Here is a 17,911-nt window from a genome sequence, read left to right on the forward strand (position 1 = left end):
ATGGGTTAAAGAAGATGTCACCAAACACACTAAGCACTTCAGTGTGTCTAGTACTTAAAAGGTGAAGACAAGACTATACTAATAACATCCCCTGTACACCATTTATTGTAACCATTTCCCAGAAAAGTTGTCTCTCACACACACACACACACACACACACACACACACACACACAAAAGCTGGACGGCTCCTCTCCCAGGGCGGGGGTTTAAATGGGCTAGAGCAGTGGCCTCGCCTAAGCTGTTCGAATAAAGGCTGTGCAGGCTGGGGTGTCAGCCCAGGTGCCTGCTGTGTCTGACAGGCAGCGATTCAAGCCCAGGCTGGGTTTCGTGAATGCTCTCCTTGCTCTCAGGAAGCCCCAGTCTCAGAGAGCCCCCCCTACCCCAGAGTGAGCCAAGTGCTGCACAAACACGGAGCATGCTGCCTCCGGATGAGCGTAACTCTGGAGATCCAGGCATGGAGGCCACAACGGGCATCCCAGGAGGCTGCCAACATGTGCATGGCCCCTAGTTTGGAGCCCTCCACCTGCAAAACCTCTGCCTGGCATGTTGCATACCCAGCAGCTCCTATCTGCTATATAGCCCAAGAGGAAATCAGGGACAGGTTATTTCAGTTGAGGCTTTGAGGCTGTTTTGTGTGCTTTGGGGCAAAGGGAAGGAGCCGTGTGTGTGTGCTGAGATGAACATGATGGTGCCTAACAGCATCGTTCCATGATATCTATAAGAAGTTCAGTTTGTACAGCTCCTGACACACCAAGGTCTTAGGCCATGACAGAGGCTGCTAAGCTGCCACCCCAACCCAAACATGAGTAACACCTGGCTACCGAAGGATGCAGATAGGTTCTGTGATTAGAAAATCAGCAAGGACTGCTGCTATTGTCTCCTTGCACAACAGACACACTGGCCGGCCAGTCTCAACTCACGCCAGAGGGTTCCTGAATGAGGACCCATCCCTGTAGCACCTGGACACCAAGGAACGGACCCATTCACACACCCCCAAACTGGGATAAGACCAGCGAGGACAGGGCACCCTACAAGCTCCAGTGGATGAAGCGCCCCATGACATTTAGTACCTGCCAGACTCGCTGTGTCAGGCTGGAAACAGTCCACGGCCCCCCATCCAGGACAACAAGACTCTGTGCTGCCAAGCTTCGGGATGCAACAAACCCAGGTCCTTTGCCAAGCCACTGAGGTGTCTCTTCTCCCTGGGAGAACTGGATTCAATGTGTGGGGCATTCACCAAAGGGGGAACCTACAAGCCTGCTGATGGCTCCTCACTCTCCATGGGCACAGCTCCAGCAACACAGCCATGACTACAGCCATGATCTGACCCCAGGCTCTCCAACTGACCAAACCTCCTTCCAGAGGAAGCCAACGACAAAGCCTTGCAGCAGCAGCATGCTCAGGTCAGCGCTTCAGCCACCTGAGCCAGGGTCTCTATCCATCCTCTTCTTCTCCTAGACAAAGCTTCATCTTTTCCCAGATGCAGAAATTACATGCTGGTTCTTGCTAGGATGATCTGTCTGGGGAAACACCCCTGGTGTCCCCAGCACTTCTGCGATGCACTGGAAGGGGCACTCCGTGGCCCCAAGGAACTCCCAGCCTGCAGGGACCAGGAAAATCTGGCTCCTGCACAACCTCTGAGATCTCCAGGAGAAACTCTACCACATAACAATCACTAGCTGGAAACAACTGGAGGAAGGGGGGCTGATCCCACCCCGTATAACAGCAGCAGTGCAGAACTCTACCTGCTCCCCCGGGGACTGGGGAAAAGCCATCCGAAGCATTAATTCTTCCACTGCAGGCTGCCCTGCTTGGAGCCACAAGACTGCAGCAGGCCATTAGAGCCATTACCATCCAACCCAGCCAGCTTATCCTGCTGCATCGGGGCCGGGGATCTCAGCAGTGAGCACGCACCAGCTCGGGGAGGCAGTAGCAAAGTCTTGTGCAAAAGCGCCCACAGCAATGGAGACAGGCGAAGGTGTCCGCAGGAGCTGGCTGGACCAGAACTGCCATCTTAGATGCAAACCAACCCGCAGCAGGAGCTCTGTCAAAGGAGGCATTTTGTATCCCTTTCAGAGAGCTGCCTGCCAGCCCGTGCGGCTGGTGGCACATGCCTGCGACGGATGCAGTCCCTCTGCTGCCCAGCACGATCTGCATCTGCCGAGCCTCCACTGCGCACAGAACCGATCCAGGCACCGGCGAAGGGTAGAAGCTGTTTGGAAAGATCTCCCCGCCCCCTGCCCTTCCTGCCTGCAGCCCGGCCAAGGGAATCAGTAGATCCAGTCTGCAGGAAGCTTCTCTAATTGGCTGCTTGTGCAGGGGGTCCTGCTTCCCCATTTGCTCACGTGCTGCCAATGGGCACCTGGATTCCCACCCTCCTATGACAGTGTTGTGAAACCACCCACCAAAAATCTCAAAGGGCACACCTGCCCGTCCCTCCCAGGGCTCTGGAAGCACAAGTCAAGGTGCGTTCAAGACTGGGGCACTAGGAATATTCACAAGACGCAGAAGTGAGTTTAGTGCTTGGAAAAGCCAGGGATGGAGAGTGGGCTGCTCCGGAGCTGTGGAAACCTGCCCCACGTCCTTCTCACACACAGCTCAGGCATGACATGCAGCCTCCTTTGCTCTCCAGCCCCAAGCTCCCCACACACACCACCTCCCACTTCCCTGCCCTCCACAATCCCCAGCAGGGCATTTGGGAGCAAAGGTATGGGGGGGTGCATCTGAGAGGGAGCAGAGAAGCCCCCCTCCATGCAGAGGGCTTCAAGCTCTTTGTTGTGGGGGTGAGGAAGTGTCTTGCTCACACCCTCACCCTCCCTCTGTGGTCCTACCAGGAAAATACCCTCCCCTGAATAGGAGGCTTCACATTTCTAGCTACTAAGGGAGATCTTGGGGCTTTTCCACACTGAAAGCAGCCCTGGCCCAGCTTGATCTTCCCCTAATTACCAGGGGTAAAGGCAAGCCCAAAAATAAACAGCAGCAGCACTAACGAGGTGACAAAGGCCAGCCTCCAAGCAGGGCTTGTTTGCTTCTCAGCCTCCCTCAGTACTAGGCGAGGCCTCCTGCTCCTGAAGGTACCTACCTACCCCCCACCCCCACCTGCCACTGATGCAAGAGGTGAGCCAGGCCCCAGGGGCAGGGATTGCTCAGGTGAACAAAGGCAAACAGTCCTCTGTTTGCTGCATCCCAACCAAAGCAAACAATGCTCAGGGCAGAGAGCTGGGACCTAGGTCCCTACCCTCAAATCCACTTCCATTTACACACCAAAGGGACCTAACATCTTCCGACCCTGCACTTCTCCAGCCAAGGGCTCCTGTCCTTACTCTGCAACTGGGAAGCTAAGCTCAGGGGGAACTTGGGAAACACTGAGAGTTATGAGTGGGGCAGGGAGGGAACAGGACGGCCTGAGTGGGTGGAAGGGAAGGTCTCAGAGTCAATGCCTGGGGGTTCCCATGGACATCCACGAGATAAGGCGTGCTGAGCCTGATTTCAATCATGTGCTGCTGTAGCAACCTTTGGGCACAACCACCCCCTCTGCCCCACCTTGCGTTGAGGCCAGTGAAAAAAGTGGGCCTGAAACTGCAAAGATGCGAACGACTGGCACAGCAACGGGGAACATTGATCCCCCGCTCCATGCACCAGTGCCTCCTCGCCTCCCATTTGGGGAGGGTCTCCCCATGACACCCTTCCCTGTTAGGATGGAGCAGGGCTTGAATGTACCGGTGAGGCTGGCTCCCGGCCCTCTCAGCAGAGCTCAGCCACCCAGCCAACCCCCAAGCACAGCAGGAAGGGTCGCACCGTTGGGGAAGAACCTTTCAATGCCAACGATGCAGCGAGGAACTGAGGATCTAATCCAGGTAATGCCCTAGCTGGAAATCAAAGGACCCCCCTTCCCTGCCCCAGCAACGAGATGGAAACCCCACTGACCGAGGCACTGGAAATCAGGAGCGCTGGGAAACAGATGTCACCAGGACAGGCCAGGGAGTGGTGTGCCTTACGCTGCAGCGCTTTGAGACCCAGCCGACCCCTGCAACACAACACGCCTGAAACAGGCTCTTCCCAGCTGGCACGCTCTCGTCTCCCTCCCGCGCCTCCGGGAGCCTCAGCGCCACTGCCTTCAAACTTCATCTCCAGCGCAAGGGCGAGCTGCTCCCAGAGATGCTCCCCACCAGCCGGCGTTGGGGCTACAGCAGACTCCAGCTCCCCCCGGATCGACAGAAACAGCGACTCCGTTGACATTCACCTGCGCTCCCATCAGCACGACACCGAGAGGCCACCGGCCTTGCACCTTCGGCCTTGGACCCCAGAGCGCCTCATCCTGCCCGCTTCGTTGATTCTCCCCCCCACCGCCTCCACCCCACATTGCAGACCCTGAGGAGTCTTTTCGGCCCTGCCGTCATCGTCATCGTGAAGGCTGACAGCAGCCATCACCATGGTTACGTCAGGGTGATGTCATGCCCACTTCAAAGCACGGGGCGTCTGGCCTCCCCCTGCTAATTTCCCTGGCTGCATGTCTGACCTCAGCAGATCTGAGAGAGGGAGTTAAGAAAAAAAGAAAAAACACCGCTGCTTTTCTGCAAAGACGGGTGGAAACAGTGCAGCTATTTATTTATTTTTTGCCTTGGCACCCGCAGAGGCATAGAAACGGCTTGATTTTCCTTCCCCACCTTCCCCCCCCCCCCGCAACAATCTTGTAAAAAAAAATATATATCACAGGTTAAAAACACCACTGGAAAATGGCCCAACACAGAGAGCTCAGAAATGCTGCAGAAGGCAAGCCTGGGTTTTAAAATGCTGCAACATTGGCTCAAGCGCTGGGTCTGATCCCCCCCCCCATGCTGTGGACTCCCTGCCCTGCTTTGTCGTCGACCTTTTAGGAGAGAAAAAAAAGAAGAAGGTACCTTGGCTGCCAGCACTTGCTCCTGCGTTCGGGCTTCTCTATTGTCCTTTCGTTCCACCTGCAGCGGGGACGAGCACACACGCACACACACGCAAGAAAGACATTTTCAAAATCAAATCCAGCAGATCCCCGCTGTGCCCCCCGCCCCAGCCCCACCGCCGGCACATGCAGGCAGAGAAAGGGGGAAGAGGGGGGCTTTGTGGAGGGCTGCACCCTCGCTGGCAGAAAAGCCCTCCGCGGATCCCCTTGTGACTCTGGCATTCAAAAGGCTTTTTCTGGGGAAAGGGGAAAGAAGCGCCCAGCACAGGAGGGGATTTACCTGGGTCTGCTCTGGTTCCCCCTCCTGCCTCTCTGCTGGCCAGCTCAGCCCCCCACCCTTTCCAGCGCTCCCCAGCCCTCGCCGGTCCCAGCACAAATCCGGCGCTACCAGGCAGCCATCTTGCTTCGTTCTCCTTTAAGCTCGGTTACAGACACCCTGGTGCATTCGGGGGCTTTTTTTCTTTCTGCCAGACGCTAGAGTCATTATCATACCGCTGCGCTCCGGGTCCCTCCCCCCCTCCCCAAGACACAAACACCGTGGACGTGACATGCATGCCCACTCTCCGCCTGCGAGAGAGCCAATCCCTGGCGTGTGCGTGTGTGTGTGCGTGTGTGTGTGTCCGGGGTGGGGGGAAGGAGGAGGAGGAAGAGAGGGATGTGGTTTTTCTGCTCACAAGCACACTGTATCTTTGCCTCTTGTAGGTCACCGCCCTGCCACTGCCATGAGGCAAAAAATGGGCATCGCTCTACTTGGCATCAGAGAGTGCCAGGCGGTAACGCCGGCTTCCGGGGAGCCGCTCCTGACAGCAGCCGCATGAGAACCGGCTGGGAAGCAGGGAGCCGGCGCGCGTTTAAAGAGCTCGCCCGCCAAGCTCTCCTCTTAGAGCCTGGCGATACGGGCACGTCCAGCCCTCGGCGGCCATGGGGGAACGCCACCGGCTCCACCGTCACCTAGAATCAGCATCACGCCCAGCTCCCGCCTAGTGCTGCGCATCAGTAGGTTTCAGGGAGCTGCGCCGCGGGGATTGGTACTGTCCTATCCTCATTTCACCGAAGGGGAAATCAAGGCACACGAAGAAACGACGGGGCATTACTAAGGCCACCCAGAGACATCGGTGATGCATGGAAAACACGGGGGGGTGCATGCCCCCCCCGCCCCGAGACTGCCCACTGCCGAAGCTGCCACCGGCTTCTGCAAGTGGTCACAGCCCCCCCTTGCTGCCAATGTGCCCGCCAGCAGTCCCCACTTGCCACCACCACCAGTGGCGGCTGCGGGCAGTCCCTGCTCACCGCCATGGTGCCCCCTGTTGCAGGCGGCACCAGTTGCTCATGCCCAGAGACACGACCAGACCCCAATCTCAACTGACCCGGTGCTGAGCCTGACCCCAACACCACTGCAGCATGATCGGCTCCAGCTGTACCCCGGAGCAGGCACAGGCTGGGTTTATCACCCCAATGCAGCACTTACACCTGACTCACCCTTGCGGGTAGTTCTGCTACACTGCTGGGCACTCCCAGACCCTTTCTTTAACCATAGGCACATCAGTTACCTCCATTTTCATTTTAACTGTTCAGTTGGATCCAGGGGTTCGGTTTTAGTAGGAAGAGGGTGGAGCACTGGGAATGTACGTACAAACGTCAGGCTGCCCTGTCCCCACAGCACAGGCAGGACCGCTGGCTGGATCCAGGTGCCACAGCCCAGGCTGAAAAACCCACCCCCTTGGCACAACTGGATCCATCTCTCTCTGCATCTTCCCCACTCCTTATTCACAAGCCCCCGCAGCAAGATCAATATCATCCTCCTGGCTTCTGAGATGGGGAAACTGAAGCCCGACTATGGCAGCTCCAGGTCACATTGTAAATCTGTGAGTGGCAGGATTTGAACTCGGGTCTTTTGTCCGTCCGTGCAGGAGAACCCAATGCTTTTCCAACGGGATGGGGGTGGGGGATCTCCATGAACCAGCCAGACCCCCAGATCACTGAGGAGCAGAGCAAAGGCACCTATGTCCTGTACAAACATGTTGCAACACACTGTACTTTGGCTGGGAGGACCTGCAGGGGCTCTCTCTTCCACCCAGGATGACAGGGTTGCTCTGCAGGTTGCATTACAGGTGCTGGTGCCCCAGCCAAGGGCACGTGTGGATGCAGGGAGCTGTCCCCTTTCCTAGGTTACAGGCACAATATTTACAGGGCCTCGTTACTGCGAAGCCCCAGACACACAGACAAGGGCCTTCGCCCCCAGCCCAGCTGGGCTCATGAGGTGTCACAGTGGCTGATGGGCCTGCTCACACTTTGCACGGGGGTATCTGGCCACCCAGAGACCCCTGGAAATGCAAGTGCATTGAGTGCCAGTCGTTTGTAATGACCCTGAACCAAGCCCCTGGAGCCTCCTGTGCTGGGAGCATGTGGGGAAAAGGACAGACACAGCCAATACCCTTCTCTGATCCCACTGAACCATGCGCAGCTGAGGAGATGGGCCAAGCAACCGCATCCTCTTTCTGCCCTAGCCCTCTCCTCCTGCCTCCCAAATGCTGCCAGCCATGCTCTGGGTGATATCAGTCACAAATGCACTATGCCCTGGCAAGGCCGCTGCTTGCTGCCACCATCTTTGAAGATGCTCCATCCTTTGCCCCACTTCCATCTCAACCACCAAGGCACAAAGGACCTCTGGATTGCGCCCGGCCATGAACGCTTCATAGAAATGAGTGAAATGACAAGTGACCCAGGAGCATGTCAATGCTAGGCCACTGGTCCCTTGCAGTATCTAACCCCACGGTTATTGCAAGGCCATTCGGGCCCTGCGGCAGCTTGATCTGAGGTTAACAGAGCATCCTGGGGTAATTCTGGCTCCCTGCAACTGTCAAGTGACAGAGCGAGAAGGAAGCGGAGGGTGGAAAGCCTGAGGTGGGAAGGAGGAATCATCACGCAGAAGAGTTAATGTGATGACAGAAGGCAGAAGCCGAACTTGTCTGACCCTGTTTTTTCTTGCCACTCCCCCCGCAGCATTAATGGGGGTGGTGCTGGGGAGGGGACGGGAGCATTCAGAGTTGGGACATGGGCCTCACATGCTTGTTACAACATCCATTAAGGGGCCCATCCAGAGCCCATCCCTGGGGGTCTCTTTGCTGGCAGCCCTGGTTAGTGGCTAGGGTTGGGGGGGGGGGTTGTTTTCATAGCACATTTCCTGAGCTGGCAGGTTCCTGGAGCAATGCCAGTGTTGCTTGAGTGTGTGCGTGTGTGTGTGTGTGCGTGCGCGTGTGCGTTCATGTGCGCATGCAGACAACACAAAACTAAAAAAGAAAAAGAGGGAGAGGAGTTTGCAAAATGTACCCAGAGCAAGTGTACACACGTGAAATCTGCTGGACACAGAATCCTTTCTTTGTGACCCCAGCACCAGTGCCCCCGGACCGTGGCAGGGAAAAATCCTTGCCGCCAATACCACTAACAGACAAGCAGAGGGGTCGGCATCCAGGGCTCTGCCCCTCTGCTGTGCACCGCATCACGCTCAACCTTCGCCACTTATTCCACAAGGTTCTCTGCCAAACCTTTCCACTGCTACCTACTGCTTATGGTGTGGGACTCCCTTCAGGGCAGGACAAATTCCAGGTGTAACAGGACCCAAAGGCTCGTACTCAAAGCCTGAGCAGGCCAAATCAGCAAGACAGCACTGAAGACTGATAAACTCATGGGGCAACCTATCCAAGGATGCTGGAGGCTCCTCCATCGACCAAAGTCCTCAAGTCAAGGCTGGAGAAGCATTTCCGAAAAGGCAAGCACCAAGATGGCTCAGCACAGGGATTACCGGGACAGACCTCAGGTGAAATGACCCAACAGTCCCTTCTGGTCTTTGTCCCCAGGAGTCAACAGTACCTCTGTGCAGGAGCTGGTGGAAATCCAGCCCCACCTTCACTGCCCCCCTTAGAACATAGGACTTTCTCCAATACCGTTACACTGAGGTGAAGGGAAGGGGGAGCAGGGACGCTGCGAGAAGCCTGCAGCCCAGAGGCAACAGAGGCTACTTTCACTACAGAAGAGATTTCCTGTGCACCATCAGGAAGAGAAAAGCAACAATGGAAAAGCCAGACTCCAAGTTTGTTCCAGCATCAGTGTGTTCAGGGAACCAAGTGAACAGGGACCGCTTCACACGCATGGTCTAGCCCTTTATATGCATTATCTACTTAGGCTTCACAGCACCCTGGTCTGCTAGAGATGATCTCCAGTCCGCGGACGGAGAAGAGGTGGCCCAGAGGAGGGAAGTGACAGAGCAAGGGCACAACTGGGTGTAGAGCCGAGGAGTCCTGGAAGATGGTCCCTCTCCTTGTCCTCTGTCCCTGTGCAAGAGTGATGGGACCCAAGGGTCCTGAACCAGAGTCATGTGCTCTTAAAACCTGACAATACTGCTTCAGTCCAAGATACCTCTGTTCCACCCCAATTCACCTTCCTAGTAACCAAAGCCCTCCCTAAAAGCGTATGTCTGCCAACCAGCTGAGAGCCCAGGGCAAAAAGCACTTTGCAGGGTATATGCCAGACACCTGCAAGATACCTCTTGTCCCCTGCACCATCATGAGCTGCTCACTGAGAGTGTTTCCAGCCATGAGATATCCCAAGGAAATCAGATACCATACTCCCAGCTCAGAGAAGCCAAGAGCAGCTCAATTCCACTAGGAACTGGTCTACCGTGCAACAGAGGTCCCACTCACACGCAGCCACACGAGGAAGACGCACCCATATTTGGGAGGGATCCATGCTCTAGTTCCACCTGCTCCAACCTGGAAGCGCACAGCCTGAGCGCCTAAAATCTTCCTGCCAGAAAAGGAAGCTGGGTCTGCAGGGGCCAGGACTGTGGCTCAGAAACCCTAAAGGACTTCAGGCAAGCTATTTCATCCTGCAGTCTCAAGTGCCCCTCTGCATAATACTTGCCTTCCTTATCCTTGGACACTGAAAACTCTCTGGGATGGGGGCTCTCTTTTATTTCATCGGTGCACTGTGTCTGGCAGAACATAAGAACTGGCATTCGCTAGGTCAGCCCCTAGTTCTGTCTTGCCCAGTCTCCTGTGTCATGTGGGGCAGAGAGCAGATGCTGGAAGGGAGAGTGAACTGGGTCTGACCAGGGTTTTTCCACTGTTCCTCTCTCACTTGCAGCCTCTAGTATTTAAGCTCTAAGAAGTTCTGATTCAGAGGTCGTGCCCCTCACTGCCGTGCTCAATAGTTACCGATGCCCCTTTCCTCCAGGAATGTGCCCAGTCCCTTTGTGAATGTGGCTAAACGGTCAGCTTCCACACCACTGCCCTGACCATGATTGGGGCTTCTGGGTGTTCCCACACTACAAAGCAGATTTAGATGGACCCAATCTAAATGAGGGAGAGAGGATCCCGACAAAGGATGCCTTCCTAGGCAGGCAGTGCTATTCACAATGCCAGCCTGTGAAGAGATCTGGTTTTTTCCCCCAAGCTCTGCTACTACCTTTGCCCTGCACTGACTTGAACCTACACGCCACTTCGGGAGCCTAACCCCACAGGGCCTTGTTGAACTCAGATGAGGGAGAACAAGATAAACCTCCAGGAATTAATCGACAAATCATACAGAACTTCTAGGGTTTCATTATGGCTCAAAGCCCTGTGGACCTGGGAGTGATCCATGCTTTGGGATCAGAGCCACAAGGGATGTACATGTGAGCAATAAACCCCAAACCACCATGTTCCCAAAAGACATGGGGCCCAGCTTGCCTGGTTCTGCCTAAAGTCCTGGAAAGCCCAGACCCGGGGGGCTGGAAGCAAGCACCAGTCCATGGCAGTCAGCCGCATCAAGTCTGGACTCAGATGAAAGATCCCCGAGAGGCTAGCTGGGAGGGGGTTGGTTTCCTAGGAAGGCACCTATTTTGCATGCACATTTGCATACATCGACATAATGACTGGCTCGGAGAAACACCATATTGTTCCTACCCGTGGTGCATAAATAATCCCGCACAGCGATAGTTACGTGGAAAACAACAGATGTCAAACACGTTGCATTGCACTGAATAACTGCTTCCCCCAAGGCAGCCCGGCCAGACCCCAGCACAGACCCCACCCTAGACACGGCCAAAGGAATGGCTCTTGGAGTGGATTCTGCAACAATCCCAGGCTGCAGCTTGCAAGTGTCCAGGGTACAAGCAGAGCTATTGCTGCTGAACCCAGGAAGAGACAGATAAGCTTCATACAAGGCAGCCTGCAGTAAATGGCTTGAAAGTCAGCAATCTGGAGTCACTCCTGGACTGCAAGCAAAGCAGAGGGACCTATGGATGCAGAAAAACCAGTGGCCAGGCCAAGCTAAGGACCAAAGGTGACATTCAGATCAGGGTCTCCCCCTACTTGAAGTCCTGGGTGCCCCATCCTTGTCAAGATGTCCCCTGCTACATTGATCTGCAGTCCAGCTAGCTCAGCTCTCATCCTGATGGTACAGAGAAAGGCCCTGCAGCTCCCACACAGGCTGCACTAGCCCTGGGTGGGCTGCACTGCAGGAGCCCAAGAGGTTAAACTCTGGAGGCAAAGGACCGCTGGCCCCCAAGGTGAGACCTGGTGGAAGGAGGAGCAGCCTTTGCAAGGATGGAGCTGTCGCTTCCCTGAAGGACAGGAGCCTCATTTACTTTAAAGACTTTAAAGACAGTGTCAGCCTGGCACAGTAAAACTGTGAGACTTGCCGCCGAGAGTTTAACAGGATCCTGAAAAGGCCCAAAGTTTATTCCCTAACCTCCATGCTTCATGGCATAAGGCAACCACTGAGGGAAAGGGGGGAGGAAGGGTTCTCCCTCAGAGAAAGGCTGGCGCATCACTGCCTGGCGCAGAGGTTGGGGTGGCCAATCTGTGGCACGTGTGTCACAAGTTGCACGGGCAGGAGCAGGACACACAGCAGCAGACTGGGCAAGGAACAGAGAGCAAAGCAACACATTGGGCAGGGGGCAAAAAGCAGAGCAATAGATTGGGCAGGAAACAGAAAGCAGAGCAGCAGATTGGACAGGGAACAGAGAGCAGAGCAATACACTAAGCAGGAGCACAAGGGAGGGAGCAGAAAGCAGAGCAGTCAATCTGGCAGGGGAAGGGGGAGTGGCACTTGGAGGGGTGTGGAACTAATTTGTGGCACACCTAACAAAAAAGCCTAGTGCTTCCCCAGCTGGAGTCCAGCTGCCGGACAAAGGAAACTGCGTGCAGTATTCCTGGCCAGCTGTAGAGCCCTGGAGGTCACTGAGGCCACTTAGGGATGACTGGCCATGGGCTGACCATTAACCAGCCTTTCAGTGCAGCCGGGACGGAGCAATAATATCTTTGAGCTAAATGGATCAGGGAGGCTGTGAGATGCCTCCTTGGGATGCTCCCTGCCGTGAGCCCTAGCAGCACGCCAACAAAAAGTCCTTCCCTTTCTGCAACAGCATACTTACCTGACACAGGAAACACCATGTATCGGGTCCATGAAGGCAGTTTTCCTTAAGCGTACCCAGGGATAACTGTTCTTCTGGCGTGGTTTAGTACCCACCGAGGTGTTGGGACTTAAAGCCCATTTTATGTAAATGGGACACTCCTTCCTAGCTTGCTTCTGCGGCCATATGGCTGAGGGCAGGCGAAACTTGGAGGCATCCGAACCCCAAGCCTCTGGGCTTGGGCCTGCACGTAGGATGCCTGCCAAAGGACTCTGGAACTATCTGAAGCCCCTGGTGGGGGTGGAGGATGTTTCCCGGCTGTAGGGCCACTTATGGTTTTGGACTGACTCACAGATTTGGACTTGATTTGGAACACAAAGCATTTAAAAAAAAAAAGCAGCCACTGCTGAAACCCCACTGGCCCCCTCAGGGTGGCAAGTGTGGCCCATGCCCCTCTGCAGTTCTGCTCAGGCAGGAGAGGTGCTTTGCCCCCCACAGCAAGGAAGGGAATGGGCATACAGGCACTACTGGCCCTCTGAGCAGTGAATGGGCCACTGAGAGCTATCTCTTGTGGCACTGGCAGCCTCTCACCTGCTGTATCCGACTGCTAGGCAGGAGCAGGAATGCACAGGCTGGATTCAGGTGGGTCATGTTGATTCCCAAGCAATGCAGCCTGAGGTCAGTGGAGCTGCCCCCATTACCTGGGAGCAGAATCTGACCCAGAGGGGGGGCACCAAAGCAGCTGGCTGGGGTCAGGACTTCTCTACAAACCCCCAGCCGACTCGCCTGCACAGAGATGTCCATGATCTCACCACAAGCATGACAGGAGCTGGCAAAGGGAACTCCAGGGATCTGCCTGGCCCATCAGCAGCATCTGGGCTATCAGCCCCTTGCCACCCTCTTCGAAACTAGTCTTGGGCGTACGCAAGGGGAAAAGGAAGTGTAAAACAGATCTCTGTTTGGAAGGAGCCTGGAAAAAATTTGAGGAAAACCAGAAAAGACTGGGGTGGTTTGTCACGGAGAAGAAGTGAATCTGAAGGAAATGACAGAAGACCCAGATGACACTGAAAAAGGACATGATCTAGACTAGCAAAGGGAAATGCTTCTTCGCTCAGTGCCATGAGAGGCTATGGCTGTAGCCAGGTCTCAGTTGTGCAGATAAGAAGGATCTCCCAAATCAAAGCATGGAAGAGCTGTGGAAGAAATGTGAGACCTCACACCCCAGCGCTTAAGCCTTTCTCAAGTGGTAAGGATTTAGGAAACAGGTCTTCACAAGGGGCAGCCTACCCCACTGAGGACAGGACACTGGGCTAGACAGACACAGTAGCAGTAACTCCTGCAGCTTATGTAACCAAGATAGGGAAAGGTCATGGTTTGGGCCCTAGAAAGAGTCTAGAGAAACAAGAAACATAATAATCTATGTGTATGATCATAAAATCACAGCCCATTCAGGATGGCAGGGTCCTCAAAAGGTCAGATCTAGTCCAGCCCCTTATTCAAGTGGGATCACTCTTGTCTAAACCAGCTCAAGCAAGTGTGTGTTCAACTTGTACTTAAAAACATCCAAGGATGGAGAGTCCACAGCCTGTCAAGCCAGAGAGAGAAATACAGTCCATCCTAACGTCCAACCTAGATCACCCTTGTGGCACACCCAGGACTTCCTATTACCCACATTCTCCATGTAAAGACATCCGAACCAACATCCGGTCAACATCCCAAGGACATGTCCTGTACAAAAGACACGAAGCACCAGAGCAGAGGACTCAGGGGAGAGTAATAAAAATCAGAGTATGGTTCCACTCAAACAAAGACAGGAGATGGAAGTGCCACAGTATCGCAGCCACATGCTTCCACGTGTTGCGTGAGATCGTATCAGCTAGTCACAAGAAGGGGAAGTTAGAGCAAACCAAACCTGAAGGAAAAAAGCTGCTTTGGCAGAACCACTGCTTGCAGCTCCTAGCACAGGAGGGGGATTTTCAAATCCTAGTTGCTAAAGCAGAATATAGGGGAAATACATCTAGCACCGCACTTGCTACTCCCATGCAAGCTAATGGGAATTGCACAGGTCTCTCTAAGACTGGCATGGAGCTCAGGGGCTACAGAGAGAAGCCAGGTACCCAGCTAGGGCTCTGCCCAGGTCTGGGAAGATGAAGGCTGAAACATTATATCTATAGGTCTGCCAAGGACCAAGGTGTGGCCAAGATCCCCATCAGGATGACACTACTAAGCACTTGCTTCATAGCCACAGAGCTGCTGGAGCCTTCTAAAGAATGGACCCATGTCCCTACTGGTGAAACTGAGGTACAGGCAGAGGGTTGGACTAGATGACCTCTGGAGATCCCTTCCAGCTCGACTTCTCTACCATGCTATGAAGTGATGGTTCAGACTAACGACTAGGCACCAGACAGACTCAGACAACCTGGGCTTTGCCATTGACTAGCATACAACTTTGGGCGAGTAGTTTCTCTCCATGCCTCAGTTTCCCCTCCCACCCTTTCACTCTCACTGATTTTGATAACAGATGCAGATGACTTCCTCGGGGCATGTGCAACACTTAGCACAAGGTTAAGGGGAGGGGAAGGGGAGTCTCTAGGCACCACTGTTCCCAAAGTCACACAGGAGCAGCATCTGGCGGGGGGAGGGGAGATTCAACCGACATTTAAACAGGGCCACCCCAGATGCCCTTTAGCAGAGTGACCATTCAAAGGCAGCCCCCCTCTAGCCTAGCTGAGCATCATATCCCACTGCTTCCCTCCCACTAACCTGGGCTGCAAAGATCCAAGCTGATCTAATTAAGCAAACAACATCGCCAATAAAGCAAGAGAGACCCACGCCACCGAAGGCTGTTCTCACCCCGGCCGCTGTAATTGGCCAGCGTGCCGTGGTTTATTGCCCCGCCGGGCTTCACACTGACATCAATTTGCTGCAAAGTAATTTTAGCAGATAACATCACAGCCTAGTTTTGAGATCTCCCCGTTGTAGGCATGGTAACAGTGCCCATCTTCCCCGCCACAGCATCCTTTGCAATTAGCCGGGGACGTCATTGACAAACCAAGAAGGTGGCATCTGGGTGAGGGGGTGGGCATGGAGGGGCAGGTCTCCTCTGCAAAGGAAGAGGGAAGCACATACAGCAAAGACCACGAAAGACAGGAAAGGATTGGATGGATCTTGGGTCACAGCAGGACACAGCAGCAGAGAACCAAGAAGCCCTGATCCTACAAGCACTGGACATTAGGAAAAGAGGCTTGGCTGGGCACAAACAAGTCCTTCCCCTGCACAGCATAATGGGATGAGGGGTACCATCCCAGCAGTGGGCTAGGGCAGCTCAGCTGCATCGCAGGAGAGTTTTGCAGTGGCTCCCAGCCCAGCATAGAAAACACTTGCTGTTCACTACACTACAGAGGTCCCCGGGAGGGCCAGGCATAAATCTACCTCTCTGTGCAGCCTTTACAACCCTTGTGACTGCAGCACCTTCCCACCTGCATGCACCCTTCATCACACCCCATGAGACAGGCACTGCTGGTATCTCCACGATACGGCCAACATGAAAGGAGGCACAGCCATGCTAAGGGATTTGGCCAAGTCCACACAGAGAATCAGTAGCAGAGCAGGGACCCCAAAGAATGCTAGACTACCCTCACACTTCGACCTGAAGCCCTGGCACTGCGTCCAGCTCACTCCCTGGCATTTTGGAGCAGACATAGAAAGCTAGACAGACCCAGTGCCTCTCTCTAACAGAGATGTCTCCGATGCATCAGCCTCAGCTACTGAGATACTACAGCCAGCTTTACACAAGGTGCTCAGGGCTGCCACAATAGCCCAAATGCTGGCAAGAAGCAGATTCAGGGGTGCCCCCACCTCCCTTTTTGTTTGAACACCTTGAAACAGAAACAGAAGCCTGAAGGAAAACAGCTTCACATGGCTCCCAGGATGGAAGACAAATGTAGTAACATGGTATTAATGCTCTAAACCAGGCTATCAGTAATCTCTGGCATGCTCAGCAGGCCAACAGCGTGCCAGATTCACTTAGGGGTTCACAACGCTGGGATCGGGAACACAAGGAAGGGCTCCACTCATGTTCCGGGAACGTGCCCTGGAAACCACACACCCAACCAGACCCCTGACGGCAGGCTGAGTCCCAGGGGGCCAGAAGCAGCCATGGTGGAGTTGTATCCAAGCAGGGGAGGGAGGGGGGCAACACTGTTGACAAGATTTCTGCTGAGAGATTCAGAACGAATATCACAGCTAAAGAATTACTGATGGCCCCAGAAGCATCTACTAGGCAGCTGGTTCTGCGGGGGTTGGATTTGTCACATGGTCACCTTCCAACCTTGTCACCAAGGTTGATATGGGTGGTCTCGGAGCTAAACCAAAAGGGTAGGGGGTTTAGAAGAGTTGCACAACTCACTATCAGCCCTGTCCTGGTCACCTCCCCTCTCCACCCCTCAATTTCCCCATCCGTAACACGGACAGCAAGACCAACTCCACTTCACAGCAAAGGTACCACTGTCGAAAGAAGCCTCCACCTGACAGAATGCTTCATGACCAATGTTAGTACTCAATACTAGAGGCCATGGGTGGATCTAGGATTTGACAAGTGAGGAGCAAGTGGTGTGGTGTATTGTCACATATAACACAATACGCACTTTTCTCCAAGTAAAAAGAAACTAGAAGCTTTACTAACATGCAAGGGGCCTACAGCTATAATATTCAGCTTAAGATCAAAGTAATAACAAATATAACTGTGCTGGACATATTTTGCTATATCATACATTTTGAATTAAAAACAACAAACTAAGCAAAAATATCAAACCATGTGGTTTCTTTAGTCCTATGGCCATTAGAATTAAACGTACGGCTCTTTCAGATCCACAAAACAAATCAAGCCTCCTTGAGCATCTTGGCAGTACATCTGATACCTCACTGAAAGTTATTTCCACACCTAAGTTAATGTTTTTTGTTAGAGTTAAGAACAGACTGCAGGGCTGTGAAATGGGAGCTGCATTAGCAGGGGTACTACAAGACAGCAGAATGGCAGAAGACAGAATAGCTTGATTAGGGAAACATGAATACCATCAAAAAGGAGAGAAGGCCATCAACAACCATAGAATGAAGAGTTTAGAAGTAATCAGATAGGTTACAATGAGCCAGCAAGTCAAGTGACTCCCTCACTGCTGCCTGGATAGAAATGCCACTGCCACTGCTACTGCCAGGCAATTGGTTTTATAATTTGGGTGGAGCAGGGACGAAATGGGGGTGCAACCTGGATCTGCCCCTCACTGAAGCCACCTGCCTACTTTCTTTGCAGCAAGCCTGTTCCTGTAACTTGGGTGTCTCTTTGGTATTCTGGTCAGTCAGAGAACAACCATGAGCCACCCATGCAATGGAGCCATGAAAAGACAAATGCCATCCCTGGAGAGATGGGCAAGTATGAATGCCTGCCTTTTTGGCAGGCATGCCACAACTTGGCCCCACTCTCATTCCCTTCCCCTGCCCAACTGGCTGCTCTGTTTTGTGCTCCCTGTCCTGTGCTCTCTGTCTGATCTGCTGCTTGACTTTCTGCTCCCTGCCCTATCT

The 17,911-nt window shown here is 54.0% G+C and overlaps 1 protein-coding gene across 1 annotated transcript in view; it reads right to left on the reverse strand.

Moving 5' to 3' along the window:
- The window catches only part of TET3 (tet methylcytosine dioxygenase 3), a 118,676-nt gene that overhangs the window by 83,970 nt on the left and 16,795 nt on the right, over positions 1 to 17,911 (reverse strand). The window contains exons 3-4 of the mRNA XM_019545894.1: positions 5,222 to 5,354; positions 4,904 to 4,960 (exon numbers count right to left, since the gene is read on the reverse strand). Coding sequence (XP_019401439.1) covers positions 4,904 to 4,960; positions 5,222 to 5,354 — 190 coding nt within the window. The remainder of the gene's footprint in view (positions 1 to 4,903; positions 4,961 to 5,221; positions 5,355 to 17,911) is intronic.

This window comes from Crocodylus porosus, unplaced genomic scaffold (genome assembly GCF_001723895.1).
Source record: "Crocodylus porosus isolate Cpor-Errol unplaced genomic scaffold, CroPor_comp1, whole genome shotgun sequence".
NCBI lineage: Eukaryota > Metazoa > Chordata > Crocodylia > Crocodylidae > Crocodylus > Crocodylus porosus.